This window comes from Acartia tonsa, chromosome 10, assembly GCF_053477335.1.
Source record: "Acartia tonsa isolate MP-2025a chromosome 10, ASM5347733v1, whole genome shotgun sequence".
Taxonomy (NCBI): Eukaryota; Metazoa; Arthropoda; class Copepoda; order Calanoida; family Acartiidae; genus Acartia; species Acartia tonsa.
The window spans coordinates 37,354,565-37,373,202 of record NC_137269.1 but is presented as its reverse complement, the minus strand read 5'-3'; the positions used below and the strand labels follow the sequence as shown (position 1 = coordinate 37,373,202).

The following is an 18,638-nucleotide window of genomic DNA, read 5'->3' as shown; positions in this document are numbered from 1 at the left end:
TTTGATTTAAGATAATATAATAATGTAACAACCTGGGTGTAGGAGATTGTAAGGCTTCACAGTTAAGGAATTAAGGTTAGTATTCATTTTTACCTTACCATACAGACAACTACCTCCCTTTCTTTTTCAAAGACCTCTTTCGTCTGCTTCTAAACTATTTTCTGCTACTAGTTAATATAAGCGACACCATTGGTTCAATGACCCAATAGAAAGGTTGCACAAGGTTCATGCGATAGGGAGATACAGTTATTTAACCCTTTCTCCCACTAGTGTTTTACTCTAATAGCGGGAGTCTCTTCCGATTTTAAGTGATCATCTAGAGAATACAGAGCATCATCCGCTTGAAATGGGATGCGATACTAAAATACCCAAAGATATTAGGTTAACATCCAACAGACAATTAACCCTTTGATTGCACGACCTTTGTCTGAGAAGTCCTAACTGTACATGGTAACGAGTTGCGCCAAGGCATTCCCCCCTACTCAAACTATTTATGTCGCGCACCAGATATAGCTGCAGTAGGAACCATTTTTAACGTCTTTCGTTGTGACGCGGTGTCGGGCCTAGATTCGAACCGATCACCAAACTTAGGCCAAACATTATATTTTTTTAAAAACCTGGGTTTTTAACAAGCCTGCATTTTAGCAGGATAAATCGACGAAAATTTTCTCCTATCATAATGTCCACCTATATCTTAAATCCATTAAAGCATAGCAACTCTATAATCATTACCAGAAAGTCACGTCCGTACCGTACCGTACACGTATTGCCAATTGTGAACTAGCAACTTAAAAACTATTAACATATCCTTGAAAATCGTGAGCTATTATTGCTAAAATTAAGGAAAGTTATTTGCTGACACTGCATTTAATATATTTTTAATAAACATTACTGAACTCTATGTTATAGATTATTCTTAGTTTTGTTCGAAAAAAAACATCTAAAATTATTTAAATAAGTACCTACCTAGTGATTTTGTTAATGTATTCCAGTTCAATTTGGAGTATATCAATGAAAAAAATATATAATTGTAACTCTTTTTAATGCCTGCAATAGTTATATATCGCATCGTATTATAGACAGCTATCCGTGAATATTAAAATGAAAAATTATACTATTCTTGTCAGCCCATATTGGCCGAGTGCCCGGTCTAACAAATCTAGAATTATGGTGGAACATTGTGAACGTGAAAAAATATGATTACATGATTTTTCAGTATGGCTGAGAACCGGTACTAATCAAGAGGCTATTAATCGGTTTGGAACCCCTATTGCAAAGAATAATGAATATTATCAACTTATTGTTTCAGATATATCTGTTCACCTCAAGATGGGGTTTATACTTTCCAAATTTCGGGTAAGCATTTCCTTTGGGAATAGTCCCTTTCGTGGCACTTATTTAGGTTAGGTTAGGTTATATTGGGTTAGGTGATTGCCCCACAGGGGCTAGAAATAGGAGAAAAGCTACTGTGAAAAATACGAAGAATCGCCCCTTAAGGAGCGTTGCCACTAAAAGGACTATACCCTTTTCTTCATATCAGTACCTAAATTCTAAAATGTTTAGTTTTAGAATTTAAGGTCCTAAGATAAACGCAGGAGTGACAAACGTCGGATTGAACATTTAACCTAACCTATTTTAAAGCACATTATAGCTTTTTTTTACTCCTGCAAGGGGGGAAGGTCTTATTTGTATATTCATATCTTAACCTAACTTAACCTTTATACTTATAGAAATACTTAATTAACTTAATATTTTAGACACTCCTGTGTTTTCCCACTCCGACGTTTGTCACACCTGCACAAATGTCTTGGATTTCAGTAGAAAAGTACAATGCAATGGATTAAAAAAGCTGTTTTTTAAAAGTTATATCCATAAAAACAATTTGTTATAGGCTTTTAAAAACTCCTTGCACCATCTTACTTAGATTACATATGATACCTATTCGAATCATTTTAATGTTAGGAAAACAGTACCTACAAATTTTTAATCCATTTAAATGTATTTCATTATTAAATAATTCTGGTGTAATCTAACTGTCCGTGTCATGTCATTAAGAGCAAAATTATATTTTAATGGAAAGTTTAGGTTTATTAGGAACTACAGCACAAATATCGACGGAAAAATTAATAAATTGGTGTGACACTTTTTAAAACCAAAACTAAAAGCCAAATTAAATTAATTTAAACAAAGAGTTACCAGCACTGAAATTTGGCACAGCAGTCGCTTTAAAGAGGAACAATGTAGAACTGTAAAGAAACGGCGGCGTAACCGCCTCTATTGCCGCCATTTCCCGCTAAAATTTGTTTGCCTTTCAACTGAGACAACTTTTTTCCTTATATTTTCAATGCAATGGTCACTTGTAATTTTTATGAAAAGAAAATGTTTGTCTCAAATGATACAAAATTGTTTAGTTTGCCACGAAATAACAAAAATAATTATGCGGAAAAGGGCAGTTTTCGGGTATAGCGTCGGTTCTGCTGCCGTTTCTTCACAGTTCCACATTGCATCTCTTTAAAGCAACTTTTAGTTTTGTTTTCAAAAAGTGTCCCACCTGCCTTCCCTAAATTTGATTGGTAAACTAAATGTTAGTTACCTACCCAATGATCAAAAAAATATTTAACTAACTTTAAACCTAATTAAAAATAATATTTTTTTACAGAGGAAAAAGAGCACCCAAGAAGTTTTAGAGACCCTAGAAAAAGAAATCAAAAGGCACATTTCAATTTTTAAACTTGGATGTTTTAATTTATTTATTTGTGAATGAAATTACTACCTAGTGGCTCTGCCCAAAGCATCTAGGGACTCTGAGTCTGCATTCAAAAAAAGCAAGAAAGTGATAGAAATCAGCCTTAAACCATCTTTTAAGATTTTACACTTGGATTTTTTTAATATTACAATTGTCACGTGAAAATATAAGGGAAATTTTTTGAGAAAAAAAGTTTATCTCAGATGATTGAGAACTGTCTAATTTGGCGATAAAAGGCAAAAAAATCGTTTGGAAACGGCGGTTTTCGGCGGAAGCGGCGATCTCGCCACCGTTTTCTCACAGATCCATATTGTTCACCAGAAAAAGCAACTGCTGTGCCGAATTTTAGAGTTATAACTCTTATGTGCTTAGATCATGCACGTTTTACTTTCGGTTTCAAAAAGTGGCACATCCGCCTCCCCCCTTTAGGCTTGCCTCTTAAATTATAAAATTAACTTATCGACATTAATGTTAAATTATTAAGGGAGTCAAAAGATCACTGTTCCTAATTTAAGCTAAAAGTATTTGTTAGTTTCTGAATTCTTATTCTATGTTTCATAGATAATTTTTTTTAGCATATTTAATTAAAAACTTTAATTTTATAATTTAAGAAGCAAGCCCAAATTTTTTACTAACGTTCATTCATTCAAGATAGTTGTAGAAATCCTCTCAGCTTACTATCACCTCTCTCATACCTAAAAACATTTTTCAATAAAAAATATTGCTTTCTAAAAATAATTTTTTTTTTTTACAAATTACAATGTTTTAATGCTGTGTGTACAGGCATTTAAAGAAAAAAAATTAGAAGTCTCTTGAGAAAAAGTAGTAATTTAGGGCCTTTTTGGAGGCGAAAACAGCATATTTTTCAAGGTGGACTTTTGCTATGGATTTTTGTTGGTGGTTAAAACCAGAAAAAAAACATCTGCCCTGTAATTTTCCTGACAACCCTGCTTAAATAGCATCTTCTCATGAAAGTATCCCTTTTAGTCTGCTTTGCATTGTTTGACGTCAAAGACACATTATAAATATTTATTTAAAGATCCTAATATTTGATAAGGCTTTAAATTAATAAGATTTTAATAATTACATAAGTATGCTTTATATTAAAACAGATATTAACTTGAAATGCCCAGGGAGGGGTTATTTATTACACTAGTCCCCAAAGTTTTATAATAACATTTATTTTTCGTTGGCTTACCAACTTTGGGGACTTTTCTTGAATTTTAATTGGTTGGTTCATTAAGTAGAGTGTCCAAGCGTTTCACTTTCAACTACTGATTTTAATCTACAAAAGGGGTATTTTTGTGTATCGTCATTTGGGATATACATCAATTTGTTGGCCATTGTCTTATCCCTTTAGATCCCTGAGAAATTTTACATAAAATTGCAAAATCTCGCCCATTCTCTTTCAAAAGTTTTTTCAAGTACAAGAATTAAATCTCATTTGAAGATTAATTACATATTTGTAGCGTAAAACAAAAAGATTGTTATGACAAGAATTTAGGTATTACTTGAAGTTAGATATATATAGGGGGGGGGGGGGGCCCGGGGGGGGGTGTTTAATGCAACCATCTCGTAATCAATGATTAAATGGCACTTTGATTAAATAAGAGCAAATTAGTCACAAAACCTATCTCCACATAATACTTTTTGTTGCTCAAAAACCTTATCAACGGTTAAATTTTAAAAATGGTTATTGCGATTATTTAACATGAATTAAACCAAGAATATGTTTTAAAAAGTTGATTCCTACGTAATTAATGATGAATTTGCCCTGAAAATAGGCAAAACCGCCAGCCGTTACTTTTCCCAACTTTTTGTTCGATTTAGGGAAAATAGACCTACCAAGGATTACTCATGAAAAATTTCAGATCGAAATTCGCATTCTAAGTGCCATTTAATCATTGATTAGGAGATGGTTGCATTAACCCCCCCCCCCCCCTTCTATAATACAAAGTAGAATGATGTCTGTCCGTCCGTCCGTCCGTCTGAAGCTTAAGATCTCAGTAACCACTGAACGGATTGGATTCCACTCTTAAGGGTATATACCTATTGGTCCTGTGGTGGTTTTAAGCTTTTTTCTTAGGGGGTGGGACACCCCCTACCCCCCAAAAATGAAAATTCCCCCCTCCCAAAAAAAAAATTTCATATTTTTTTCTAATTTTAATGTTTTTTTATGTTTTTAGGTATATATTTTTATAAATTTTTTATATTTTTTATACTTTTTTATATTTTCTTTATATTTCGATTATTTTTCTGCTTTTTAAATTTCTTTTCTTTTTTTAAACTTTGTTTTATCAAATTCAAAAAGATTGTGAAAACTTCGTTCTCCTGTAGGGGCGAAGCCCCAAATAGGCTAATGGCAAAGAAAGTTTAAAAAACAATAAAAAAAAAAAAAATCCAAAGGTTTTAAATAATATAAATCAATATAAATAAATATAAAAAGTTATAAAATGTTATAAAGAGTTATAAAATGTTATAAAATACAAAAAATATCTAAAAAAAATGTAAACAAAATTTTTAAAATTCTCCCCTGAACCTTTAGAAAAAATCTCCTTTCTTTCTTTAGCCCAGATCCTTCTAAACTCGATCATCAACATCTGTTGCCAAATCCAGGAATCTGGCAACTTTCACCGGGTTTTTCCATAGATCCTTCATGTTGAGGTTAGTGGGTTTTTGTCGACAGTTGAAGAGATGTTGGGTTGTGTGTGAACTGTCACAGTTGGGACATCTATACACTAAGGAACCAGTCTTATCTATACGGGCCTTGTAACTGTTCAGATAAGAACTGTATCCAGACCTCAGTTGTGCCAGGGTTGATCTGGTGACTCTAGGAAGACTTTGTTCAGTCTTGCTAATCTCTGGCAGGCGGGTGTTTAATACCTTGTTGCGGGTATTGTTGATAACATCTTTCACAGTATTTGTGTGGATTATTTTCAACTTTGCCTTGTAGTCATCATCAGACAGGTTAGGACGAGAAATGTTCTTGATTTCCCTGCCAAATTGAGACTTTAAGGACTTTTTCATCTGTCTGCCAGGTGGTGGTGAATTTAGGCCCACTCTATTAGGATGTCCAGGTTTTTGAGTGGCTAGCAGGAATTGTTTACTCAACATTTCACAGTGGAGACGTGCCTGTAAAACTTTGGTCTCTGAGTGAAGATGGTCAGTGTCAGACATAGCATGACAGCCAGTAGCCACTCTAAGAGCAGTGTTCTGGGCTGTCTGGAGGTCATTCCAGGAGGTTTTACTTAGAGCAGGTGTCCAGATCGGGCAACAGTAGTTAAGTAGAGATTGACCTGTTGCCTTGTATGTGTTCACAATGACCTCCTACGAGTCTAGGGGCGAAGCTGCTAGTATTATATAAAGCAGTAAAGTTTTTTTTTCTTAAGCTCATGATTTCAATATGACCATCTGGAAAGCTTCACATAGGTCCTGAAATGGTTTTAATCTATTATGTATTTAGATTCAATCCTTGTGATGGTATTAGCTTATTTTCTTGCTTCCTTCTTACAACTTTGAATATAGAGCCCCTAAATGCTCGGGGCGCAGCAATCAGTTAAAAGTAAAAATTTAATTACACCATAAAAAAAACTGAAATTGAAATGTTGCCAGAATAAGTAATAATAAGAGGCAAAGTCTCGTCTCTCAAAGCACCGTAGTCAAGAAAATTCTTATCTATGGGTAAGTTGTATTTTTATCTAGTGGGAGGTAGGTTATGCTAAAATTCCGTAAAGGTGTGCGTTTTAAGGCTTAAAAACAGTAGTAGAACGATAATATTCACTAAATTTGTGTATTCCTTATTGATTAAAACCATAGACAAAAATTTAGTTTTAAAGTTAACGATAATATTATCGTTCTACTACTGTTTTTAAGCCTTTAAACTCACACTTTTACGGAATTTTAGCACAACCTACCTCCCCCTTAATGACAAATAAAAATTAAGACAGAGTTATAACCTATTTATAATAAACATTGTTAACCCCCGAAATATACACAATATATAATACTAGCGGCTTCGCCCCTAGCCTCTAGGGGCTTTGCCCCAAGAGGTTTGATCAAACTAATTTTTCGTATTTTAGATTTAAAAAGAAAAAGTAAAAATTTTTTTTTTTTGGGGGGGGTATTTTTCATTTTTGGGGGGGTTGGGGGTGTCCTACCCCCCAAGAAAATAGCTTAAAACCATCACAGGACCAGTAGGTACATTCCCTGAAGAGTAGAGCCCAATCGGTTCAGTGGTTACTGAGATCTTAAGCTTCAGACGGACAGACAGACGGACAGACAGACATCGTTCTACTTTGTATTATAGATATCCATTTAATTTTTTTATTGGCGATTTCCCTTAAAGTGCCTTGTTAAACAAAACAAAAACCTAATTAAGAGGGGAGGTAGTTTTTTTGTTTTATTACTTTAGGTTAGGTTAAGTTTGGTCATATTTGGCACACGGGAGCCCCCGTACGCAAGAGTAGAAAAAAAACTAACCCCGGCCCCTCAAAAAATAACTTAGCCAAAAAATATACCTATGTATTTTTTTACAATTGGCACTGGTAGATGCTTTTTTTGGCGGATTCAGCGGTTAAACCGCCGTTTCTTAATGGTTGTACCACGCTTGATTAATCTTATTTACAGGGAGGGAGGGGACATTGGGCTGTTTGATATACTAATCCCCAAAGTTTTATAATAACGTTTTCTTATTCGTTGGCTTAATAACTTTGGGGACTTATTGAATTGTGATTGGTTAGTTTAACAAGTTAAGTGTCCAAACGTTTCAACCACTAATTGTAACCTACAGAAGGGTTATTTATGTGTATCACCATCGGGGATGTACATCTTTTACTCGACGATTGTCTTATCACTTTAGATCCCTGAAATAATCTTTTAATTTAGGTTAATATTCTGGGTGCTGGCTTTTGGCTGTGTTTTCTACCTGTATCGGTCAGCTCAGAGGACAGAGGACTACATTATCTTTCTACCCATCCTGTTTCTTATTCCAACTTTCTTGTTTTTCTTTAGGTATGTAATTTTTATTTGCCCTAATATGAAGAAAAAAGTTTTTATTAGACACTATAGAGCATTAAAAGAATGCAGGGTGACCACCATATACGTTATGTTCAATATGTTCATACTGAACACCATTTTAAGTTTTTTGGTACGTTTTTGTACGTTATTGGTTTTTGTGTTCAATATGAACATTTCAGCATACGTTATTGTACGTTTTTCTGTAATGTATGATAGTATTAGAAATCATTAATATATTTGTATTTCTTAAAAACTATTATAAAAAATTTCTGCGCGCTTCGCGCGCCATTTTACAAATTTATCCTGGGATCTATGACGTCATTGTGAAGCTTCCATAAAATAACTATACTCAATCAAACATTTCAGTAAATATCAAAAAAAAATCCTCTAATTACAAACCTTAATAGGACAAATGAAAAGTTACACTTTAAATGAGTGTTATATTTGTTCGTCAGTTAGCGAGATAATTTTTAGTTGATTTTTATGTTTTCATGTAACTATAGGAATGAGATACTACTTTCTATAATACAAAGTAGAACGATGTCTCTCTGTCTATCCGTCTGTCTTAAGCTCAAGATCTCGGTAATTGTTGAACCGATTGGGTTCTACTCTTCAGGTAATATACCTACTGTTCTTGTTGTGGTTTTAGGCTATTTATTTGGGGTTTGGGAAACCCCAACTCCCCTACAAAAAAGCAAAAAATCTCCCCTCCAATAAAAATTTTCTATTTTTTTTAAATTTAACAAGTAGGTAAGTGTGGTGGGGAAACTTTCTTTAAAAAAACCTACTCATTTTTTCTTTTTAAAAGCAAAGCTTTTCTATAATTAAGGTCGGTCTGTACCGACCCTAATTATTAATTTAGTTAATTTAGGCATGTTTGAATTAACCTATTGATTTCAAACTTTGCATGGTGATTCCTTTAGTAGTAAGGTACGATTTAGAAAGCGTAGCAACTCTATAATCGTTACTAGTATGTACTTACGTACGTCCATTCTAAACATGTTGATTTACTTTTTAAACAACAAAATGATCTATTCATCCGATTGTTCTGATTTTTAATATATTGATTCCTGGGACAACAAAGTATAATGTTATAAGGGAAGCAACTCTATACATAGTCCTAAAAATGTAAGTATGTCCATAAACATTATCCTGTATTAAGCAGTTTTTTTTAATTTACTTACATTTTTGCTTCGACTCTTATACATTTATATTCTGATTATTCAGTACTGACACTATACAAGTGTTAATGTCCGTATGACCTACCGTTTCAGTGCTTCGCTTTTATGGATGTTGTCATCCTTGTTTTTTTACAAATTACGAACGAACAATTTTATACCTATAAAAGGGGGACTTTCCAATACCTCTTTAGGTGACGCCCCTAGAGGCTAGAGGCAAAGCTGCTGGAATATTTAATCGTACATAAATAGATGAATAAAAACTTCATTATGAGGTAGATACTTTTTACATGATTAAATTGGGGTAAATTTTCTTAGGGGAGGTAATTAAGTGGGGGTAGTTAACACCCAAAACAGATTTCAGCATGCTTCGCTTGCCATTTTACCGTCCCCCACCCCTTCACAAATTGAGTTTTTTAATACCCCCCTCCAAATAGTAAAGGTTGGACAACCTTGGATCAGTATACTTCTTTCTATGTACTAGCGGCTACGCCTCTAGAGGCTTCTAGGGGGAGGGGGGAGCACTAGAGGAGAAGGGAATTGAATTGGATAACCCAATTGCTTAATTTAGATTTTGATAGAAAAAGTAAAAAAAATATTTGGGAGGAGGATTTTTTTGGGGGGGGGGAGGGGTTGACGCCCCATTTTAATTTTAGTTTAATAAAATTTTAAGAGGGGGGAAATCTTTTTCTAGGGGCGATTTCTCTTTGGAGGGTGGTGGTACCCTCCCCCAAAATAGTTATTAACCTTCCCGGGACCTATGAGAAGTTACCTTGTTAAATTATTGGAAGGAATATGGAGGGCAGAAAAATAGCCTAAAACCATACCCGGACTCTTTATAAATATGTAATAGCATATAACCATCTAGGGACCTATAAGAAGCTTCCATATAAAAGAGGACCACATCGGTTCAGCGGTCAGCGAGATTCTTCCCTACAAATAAAAAGCTTACTTCTATAATATAATAGGATATCAATTCCCTGAAGAGTAGATCCCAATCAGTTCATCATTTACTGAAATCTTAAGCTTCAGACAGACGGAAAGACATTGTTCTACTTTGTAATATATATATATATGTGTGTGTTTTATGGTACGTTTTTGTACGTTATTTTTTCAAAAAATGTACGTTATTGTGTTCATTGTAATTTTTTTGTAGTACGTTATTTTCAATATTAATATCAAAAAGGCGGTGGTCGCCTTGAGAATGGGTTTTGATGTTGATAGAAGAAAAATCTGTTGATTTTCTTTGATCGGTGCTTATTGCATTTCAGAAAGTTTTTAAAATGTAACAGCCCCGTTTATTACCATCTTTTGTCGCTAAAACCTAGATTATTTTAACTATTTTTGCTAAAACTTATGCAATTTGATTTAACATTATGCGTTTATCATTTCTATCACTTTAGTGGCTTTAACAGTATAGTATCTTGCTTTTCATCAATTTTAGTCGCTATAACCGTATGCGGTCTTCTTTTTCGGCCACAATTTTGTCGCTATAACTGTATGTGGCCTTGTTTAATAGCTTGCTGTCCTGACTATAATGTCTCCTGTGTCCATCAAATATGCGGAATGAAATGTCGTCTTTACAATTAGAAAACTATAGACACTTGGTTTAGGAGAGTATCCACCTGGTGGTATCATAGTAAGATAAGCAAGGATATTACAAGCTTACTGATATCTCTCTATGTTTAGGAGAGTATCCACCTGGTGGTATCATAGTAAGATAATTAAGGATACTACAAGCTTACTAATAATATCTCTATGTTTAGGAGAGTATCCACCTGGTGGTATCATAGTAAGATAATTAAGGATACTACAAGCTTACTAATAATATCTCTCTATGTCTAGGAGAGTATCCACTTGGTGGTATCATAGTAAGATAAGCAAGGTTACTACTAGCTTACTAATATCTCTCTATGTTTAGGAGAGTATCCACCTGGTGGTATCATAGTAAGATAAGCAAGGATACTACAAGCTTACTAATATCTCTCTATGTTTAGGAGAGTATCTACCTGGTGGTATCATAGTAAGATAAGTAAGGATACTACAAGCTTACTAATAATATCTCTCTATGTCTAGGAGAGTATCCACCTGGTGGTATCATAGTAAGATAAGCAAGGATACTACAAGCTTACTAATAATATCTCTCTATGTCTAGGAGAGTATCCACCTGGTGGTATCATAGTAAGATAAGCAAGGATACTACAAGCTTACTAATATCTCTCTATTTTTAGGAGAGTATCCACTGGTGGTATCATAGTAAGATAAGCAAGGATACTACTAGCTTACTAATATCTCTCTATGTTTAGGAGAGTATCCACCTGGTGGTATCATAGTAAGATAAGCAAGGATGATGCCAAGCTTACCAAACTCAAGGAATTTATGTGTTAACCACTTAATTTTTGAATATGTCCCTTGTTTCAGTGGATCTTTTTTTATATTGTGGGAGAGGGCAAGGACTCCCAGATTTTTTGAGGGAAATTAAATGAGTGGTTTCAAAGGTTTGAGGGGGTAATCTAAAGTATTTGTTTCAATTTTGAGGGGGATAAACACCCCTTACAACCTCCCACCCATGGACGTCTTAGTAGAGGATGGTTCTTGTCCGCTACCAACTCACCCTGAACCTATGGGACTAAGATTTAGAAATTAGATGAACTTGGAATTGCCAAAACAAATTATATTCTGTTTTTTTAATTTGATTTTCGAATGAAATAAACCCAGGAGGTATTGGAAAAAAAAACTTTCAATCTTTTTGAAATCTGCTCTGAACGAAGGCATAACATGCAGGGATCTAAAGGGATAAGACAATGGCCAATTATGTGATTTACATTCCCAATGATGATAAACAAAATTCCCCCTTTCTGTAGAATAGAATTTGTTGTTGAATTATTTGGACACTTAATGAACCAACCATTTAAAATTCAATAAAAGTCCCCGACCCTAAAATTGTTAAGCCAATTAAAAAGAAAACGTTAGGTATTATTAAAGTTGGGGACTAGTGTAATAAAAAAAAACAATATCCCCTTCCTCCCTGAATAACATGTTATATTTTTATTCTAATAGTTAAAAGGTGTTTTACTTTGTCTTGTAGGGAAATCCATATTCTAAAATTAGTTTTATTTGCCCTTCTTTTTATAGAATTTGCGCAATTAAAAGTATGAATTAGAACAATAGGCATACATTTATGAAAGGGGGGCAGAGAAAGAGAGAGGGAGGGGACAATGGGCTGTTTATTGCACTAGTCCCCATAGTTTTATAATAACGTTTTCATGGTGCGCCCAGTAAAGGACTTAAGGAGTAGAATCAGGAAATTTTGTTCGTTTCAATATATCTCTTTTCTAGCCTGAGAAAATATCAAATCAGTAATAGCAAACACATTAAATAACTCAACAGGAGGAGAAGTCTAAAATATTGGATGAAGTTATGGAGAAGGAAACATATAAGGTACCTTTTATTATTCAATATAGTAAAACTTTGGGGACTAGTGTAATAAACATCCTAATATACCCCCTCCCCTGGTTAATACAGATTTTATTTAATAAAATGGTCAAAATGGGAATATAACATTCATTTACAATTATGAACTGATTTCCAGTATGGCTTCCAAACCGATTAATATCCGCTGGGTGAGATCCGGTTCTAAGCCACACTGAAAAATCGTGTATTCTATCGTATTACAGTTTTGCACGAATACAAAAATGTTCAATCTTAATATTAAAACCAGTTTTGTTAGCCCGTGCCTTCGGCATTTTGGGGTTAACAAAACTTGTTAAAATCTTATAATTGTACATTTTATCCGCGGAAAGCTGTTTATAATACGATACGATTAATAACTATTCTAAAATCATTGCTATCATTGTACATAAGAAGGGGGGGGGGGGGTTTGCACACTAATAGAATATGAAATTCAGCACCAAATTTTGCCCTGGACGTATGGGCTTGTTTTTATAGTTATCAACCTAATTCCTAGTTTTGTAAGCTCTCTTATATGATCGAATCTACCTGTAAAACTTTAAAAATTGAATTTTGGAACTTTAATTCTTGGGGCTAGTGGAGCTAAAGACCCCCAAAAAACAATAAAAATACGAGTGTACAAACTCCCCCCCCCCCCCCCCTTGTTTTTGCTAATGGTTAGCAAAATAAATAGAAATAGAAGAATAGAAGCATATTCTGAACCCCTTTTTCGTCAAATCTAAGAAGGAACATTTCTAGCAGACAAAAGTATTGTTTACTTTCGACTCAAGCTGATGTGGATTCTTAAAAAATGATAGACTCGCTACTCGATAGTGAGGCAAAATTATTGTTGTGAAAAATCATCCAAAAGCACATTAAAAATCTAAAAATTAAACAAAATCATATGTTAATAACCCTTTTAATATTTTATTTAATTTTTGTAAACTTTTTTATACGATTTTGGAGGATTTTTCACAAAAATAATTTTGCCTCACCAGCGAGTAGCCAGCCTAACTTGTTTTTTAAGAATCCACCTCGTTTCGAAGCTTTCAAATTTAAACGAAATTTTTGGGCAATTAATTCTGATTCCGCAAAGCTTTCTACTAAGAAAATATACTGTTTACAGCTGACTTTTAACTATGTATGAAATGAAAAAAAACATGCATTCGTGACAAGATGTGTACAAAATTTCAACCAATGAAATTAAATGTATTTACCGATGCGATTCTCCTATTGGCTCAATCAGACATTCCCTCTCTTTCTTAGTACCTTTATTGCAAAATATTATATCCTGTTTAAATAATGAATATAATGCTTCTACTTGAAAAGATATTAATTTTAACATTTTTATAATTTTTATAAGGTACTAACACTTTCCTAAGAGAAATCGCCACCTATGGGCCCATAGAGGCGTTTTCGTTAGACAGCTATTAATAGTTCTGTGGGTAAAGCTAGCTTTTTGGAGATAATATCGTCCAAAAATATAAACAAACATTTCGTCTGCTAAAAATTGTTGTGTCTGACAGAGCGTCTAGGGTAATAAACCTATTATTTTGCAGGTTGCCACCCAGATACTTGAAAAATATGATCCATCCAGGCTTCCTGGCAAATCTGCAGGTACATGCGCTTTTCAGGGAGGGAGGGGACATTGGACTCTTTATTACACTAGTCCTCAATGTTTTATAATAACGTTATCTTAAAGCTTAATAACTTTGGGGACATTGATTGTTTTTTGATTGGTTGGTTAATTTATTGAGTGTCCAAACGTTTCAACAACTCAAAGTAATCTCCAGAATATTAATTTTATGTATCATCATTGGGGAAGTACAATGTACATTGATTTTTCGACCATTGTCTTATACCTTTTGATCCCTGGTATGACAGACTAAACTCTTGTAGAGTAGATTCACATTCTTAAAACAAATGATAAATCTAAATAGAGTAGTTATTTATTGCATCGTATTATAGACAACTTTCCGTAGATAGCAAAATGAAAACAAAAGATTAAATCCAGTTTGGCCAACCCTGATGTTCCGAGGGCCAACAAAAGTGTTTTAATTTTTATTTTATTATTCTTTAAAAATGATCTGTAATACAATACAATACATGATTATTCAGTATGGTTCAGAACCGGTTCTAATTCAGCGGATATTAATCGGTTTGGAAGCCATACTGGAAATTGTATTACGTCATAAAGAGAAAGTGAAAGGGTGTGTAGAACATAATAGGTTATACATCCAGGGATCCAAAGGGATAAGACAATGGTAAATAAAATTCTATACATCGCCAATGATAAATCACCAAATTACACCTGTTGTAAAATACAATTACTGGTTAAAACGTTTGGACACTCAACTTAATGAACCAACAAATCAAAAATATTATTCCCCAAAGTTGTTAAGCAAATGAATAATAAAACGTTATTATAAAACTTTGGGAACTAGTGTAATAAACAGTCCAATGTCCCCTCCTTCCCTGTAATACATCAGTCTTTACAAAGATTAATTGTAACACCTTTCTCCACATATTAATCATCGCAGTGTTTATACAATATGGATGAAACTTAAAAGGGGGGCATTTTTTCTTGATAGTCCGTAATGTTGTGTGTAAGGCTCTAGTCAAATGCGCTTATTAGGTCGAACTGTTCTTAATTATGCGTTTAATTATACTATGCCTTGGTCATAATTAAGAACATATTGACCTAATTTGACTGGAAGCATGCACACAACTTTATTTAATAACGCTAAAGAAATGCCCCCCTTTATTGGATTATAATACAGCTATATTTTACCCCCCTCAAACAATTCGTTGTTCATATACAAACAAGGATGACAACATCCATAAAAGCGAAGCACTGAAACGGTAGGACAAACGGACGTTAACACTTGTATAGTTTCAGAACTGAATAATCCTAATATAAATGTATAAGAGTCAAAGCAAAATTGTGAGTAAATTTGTTAAAAACTGCTTGATACAGGATAATGTTTATGGACATACTTAAATTTTTAGGACTTGATTATAGAGTTGCTTCTTTTATTACATTATACTTTGTTGTCCCAGGAATTAATATACCAAAAATCAGATCAATCGGATAATTAGATCACATAAAAATTTGATGTTAAAAAAGTAAAAAAATCATCATGTTTAAAATGGACGTACGGACATTTTGGTAATGATTATAGAGTTGCTACGCTTTCTAAATCGTACCTAACTGCTAAAGGAATCACCATACAAAATTTGAAATCGATAGGACAATTCTAACATGCCTAAATAAACGAAAAAAGCTATCCGTTACGGACGGACGGACCGACCCTTATTATAGAAAAGCTTCGCTTTTAAAAATGGATTTAGCGTTTTTATCTTAAAGGGAGTGGACAGAATAATATAGAGACTAGATGCGCCTATCATTTGAAATCTACTAATCTCATAACAATCTTCGTTGATTTAAAAACATTGGGGACTTTATAAAAATCTTGATTGGGTTGTAGACAACATCAGTGTCCAAACTTTTTTACCCATAATAATCTACAGACGGGGTAATTTTGTTTTTTATTATTTGGGTTGTACATTATTTTATAGCCATTTTCTTATCCCTTGGTCCATGTTTTTTAAATCTTATAACCAGGGATCAAAAGGGATAAGACAATGGCTGATAAATTTATGTACATCCCCATTGATAGTACACAAAATTAACCCTTTTGTGATTACAATTAAAGGTTAAAACGTTTGGATACTCAACTTAATGAAATAACCAATGAAAATTTAATAAAAGTCCGCAAAGTTTTTAAGACCACTAATAAGAAAACGTTATTATAAAACGTTGGGGACTAGTATAATAAACAGGCCAATGTCTTCTCCCTCCCCGGCTTTTATCCCTCCTTACTTCCATTTGGTATGAAACCAAGAATATTAGTTTAATAATTAGAGTAAAACACTAGAGGGAGAAACTGTATCTCCCCATCGCAACCACCTTGTGCAACCTTTCTATTGGGTCATTGAAAATCAACCAACGTTGTCGCTTATATTAATACAGCCAAGTGGCAGAAAATAATTTAAAAGCAGACGAAAGAGGTCTTTGAAAAATGAAGGGAGGTAGTTGTCTATAAGAAATTTTACAGTTTTAAAGGAATAACCATTCATTGTAAGACGGGTTGAATGACCTGAACTCAAAAAATACAGAAAACAAATTGTTTACAAATTAACCATTTTAAAACAAAAATTGGCAACATATATTTTTAAACATTTTCTTGTAACGGACAGTTTTTTATGAGTTTAATTAACACTAGCGGATATCCCCCTAAAGTCCTCAAAGGGCACTTTAATTTTATCTTTTAATACAAAAAGTACTAAAAAGGGACATGGTACATTTCTCAATGGTCGATTATTCTCAAAAGGGTGGCGGTACCCTCCCCTGAAATAGTTAAAAACCTTCCATGGACCAATAATAAGCTACGTTGTAAAGGGGAATCATATTGGTGTAGCAGTTAGCTTAACCACAGATAGACAGATCTAAAGCCAGCTGAACGACTATCCATTATCCCTCTTAATTACATAACAAATACTTTCACTCTCTGTTTTCATTTTTTTTCAATTTCTGTACGGCATTGCTAAAGGATTTTTTCATCATTAGAGTAAAATGGGAGAAAGTGTTAAATAACTGTATCTTCCCATCGCAACTGCCTTGTGCAACCTTTCTATTGTGTCATTGAAAATTAAATACAGCCAAGCAGCAGTAAATAATTTAGAAGGAGACGAAATAGGTCTTTGAAAACGGAAGGGAGGTAGTTGTCTGTATATATTATACATACAGATCTGTTTTTTCATTCTCAGTTGGAGTATGGCATGTTTGTAATACTCTTCTGATATTTGATTTATATTCTTATTAAAATCAAAGCTTTTCTATATTTAGGATCAGTCTGCCCGGCTGTCCGGAACGGACAGCTTTTTATATATTTGTTAATTTAAGTATGTTAGAAATTCCCTCTCGATTTTAAATTTTGCATGGTGATTCATGTAATAGTTAGGTACGATTTAGAAAGCGTAGCAATTCCATAAGCGTTACCAAAATGTCCGTACGTCCATTTTAAACATGTTACTTCTTATTTTAGAAAGTAATATTGGATCAGTGGCGGGACCACGCCCAGCGGGAGGATCCTCACTTCGTCCGCAGCCCATGGTTGTGGCAAATTCTCCACATGCGGCCAGAAATCCAGCTGGGTCCCCCCGCGGGGGAGGAGGTGGGGGTATGGACCTTAGAAAAAGGGTGGTACCCAACCCCGGCCAACAGTCGTTAAATCAATCCATGTCTATGCCTGCAAGCAGAAAAGAGGTGAGGAGTTTTAGGAAAAATATACCTACCTAGGTATTTGACTTTTTAGAAAAATTTTTCTCTACATTATATTTTTACATGGTTTTCGATTTTATAGAATATTTTTGTAACTTTAGAATTAAAATGTGATTTTTTTCTTAAAAAAACTTTCAATGTTAAGAAATCTCTTTAAAATTTAGCTTTTGAGACCTCAAGTATTATTATTATATAATTAGGTGAATGCAGTGAATATGAACCAGACTATAGGCGCTATGGGGCGGAGCCCAATGCCTCCTGGAGCAGGAGGTGGACCTCCACCTGGCATGGTCATGGGCAGAGGAGGTAGAATCAGGGATCTAAAGGGATAAGACAATGGCCGATAAATTGATGTATATCCCCAATGATAATGCTCAAAATTGCATCTGCTGTAGATTATAATTAGTGGTTAAAACGTTTGGACACGAATTTAACCAATCAAAATTTAATTGAAAGTCCCCAAAGTTTTTAAACTAATGAATAAGAAAACGTTAATTTAAGACTTTAAGGACTAGTGTAAAAACAGCCCATTGTCCCCTCTCTCTGAAAATTTCACTCTGTCTGTCCGTCATCAGTCAGTTTGTAACGCTATAGGGAAATGTTATTTTTTGGGCTGTTTTTTAAGATACACTACTGATTTTTATTAGTGAAGGTATCCCATACAAAAAAGCATTCAGAATACAAATTATTTAACCTTTAACTCTCTCTCTCTACTAAACATCTGCTCTATAACTCACTTTGTCCGTTGGTCCTTCCTTTTTTGGTGCTTCGCTATTATCTATGTTGTCATCCTTGTAATTTTGGGACATCCTATAATATAAAGTAGTAAGCGTTTTTTGTCTGTCCCGAAGGATCTCGCTAACCGCTGAACCGATATTGTTCTCCTTTACAGTGAAACTTCTTA

At 34.0% G+C, this 18,638-nt stretch overlaps 1 protein-coding gene across 1 annotated transcript in view; it reads left to right on the top strand.

Moving 5' to 3' along the window:
- Window positions 1–3: 3 nt before the first annotated feature.
- Window positions 4–18,638, top strand: part of Lnpk (zinc-ribbon metal-binding protein lunapark) — a 41,877-nt gene continuing 23,242 nt past the window's right edge. Inside the window, exons 1-10 of the mRNA XM_080175193.1 lie at window positions 4–75; window positions 1,310–1,356; window positions 2,660–2,712; window positions 6,359–6,427; window positions 7,631–7,756; window positions 11,247–11,315; window positions 12,333–12,381; window positions 13,950–14,007; window positions 17,499–17,719; window positions 17,935–18,040. Coding sequence (XP_080031319.1) covers window positions 1,330–1,356; window positions 2,660–2,712; window positions 6,359–6,427; window positions 7,631–7,756; window positions 11,247–11,315; window positions 12,333–12,381; window positions 13,950–14,007; window positions 17,499–17,719; window positions 17,935–18,040 — 778 coding nt within the window. The 5' untranslated portion in view covers window positions 4–75; window positions 1,310–1,329. The remainder of the gene's footprint in view (window positions 76–1,309; window positions 1,357–2,659; window positions 2,713–6,358; window positions 6,428–7,630; window positions 7,757–11,246; window positions 11,316–12,332; window positions 12,382–13,949; window positions 14,008–17,498; window positions 17,720–17,934; window positions 18,041–18,638) is intronic.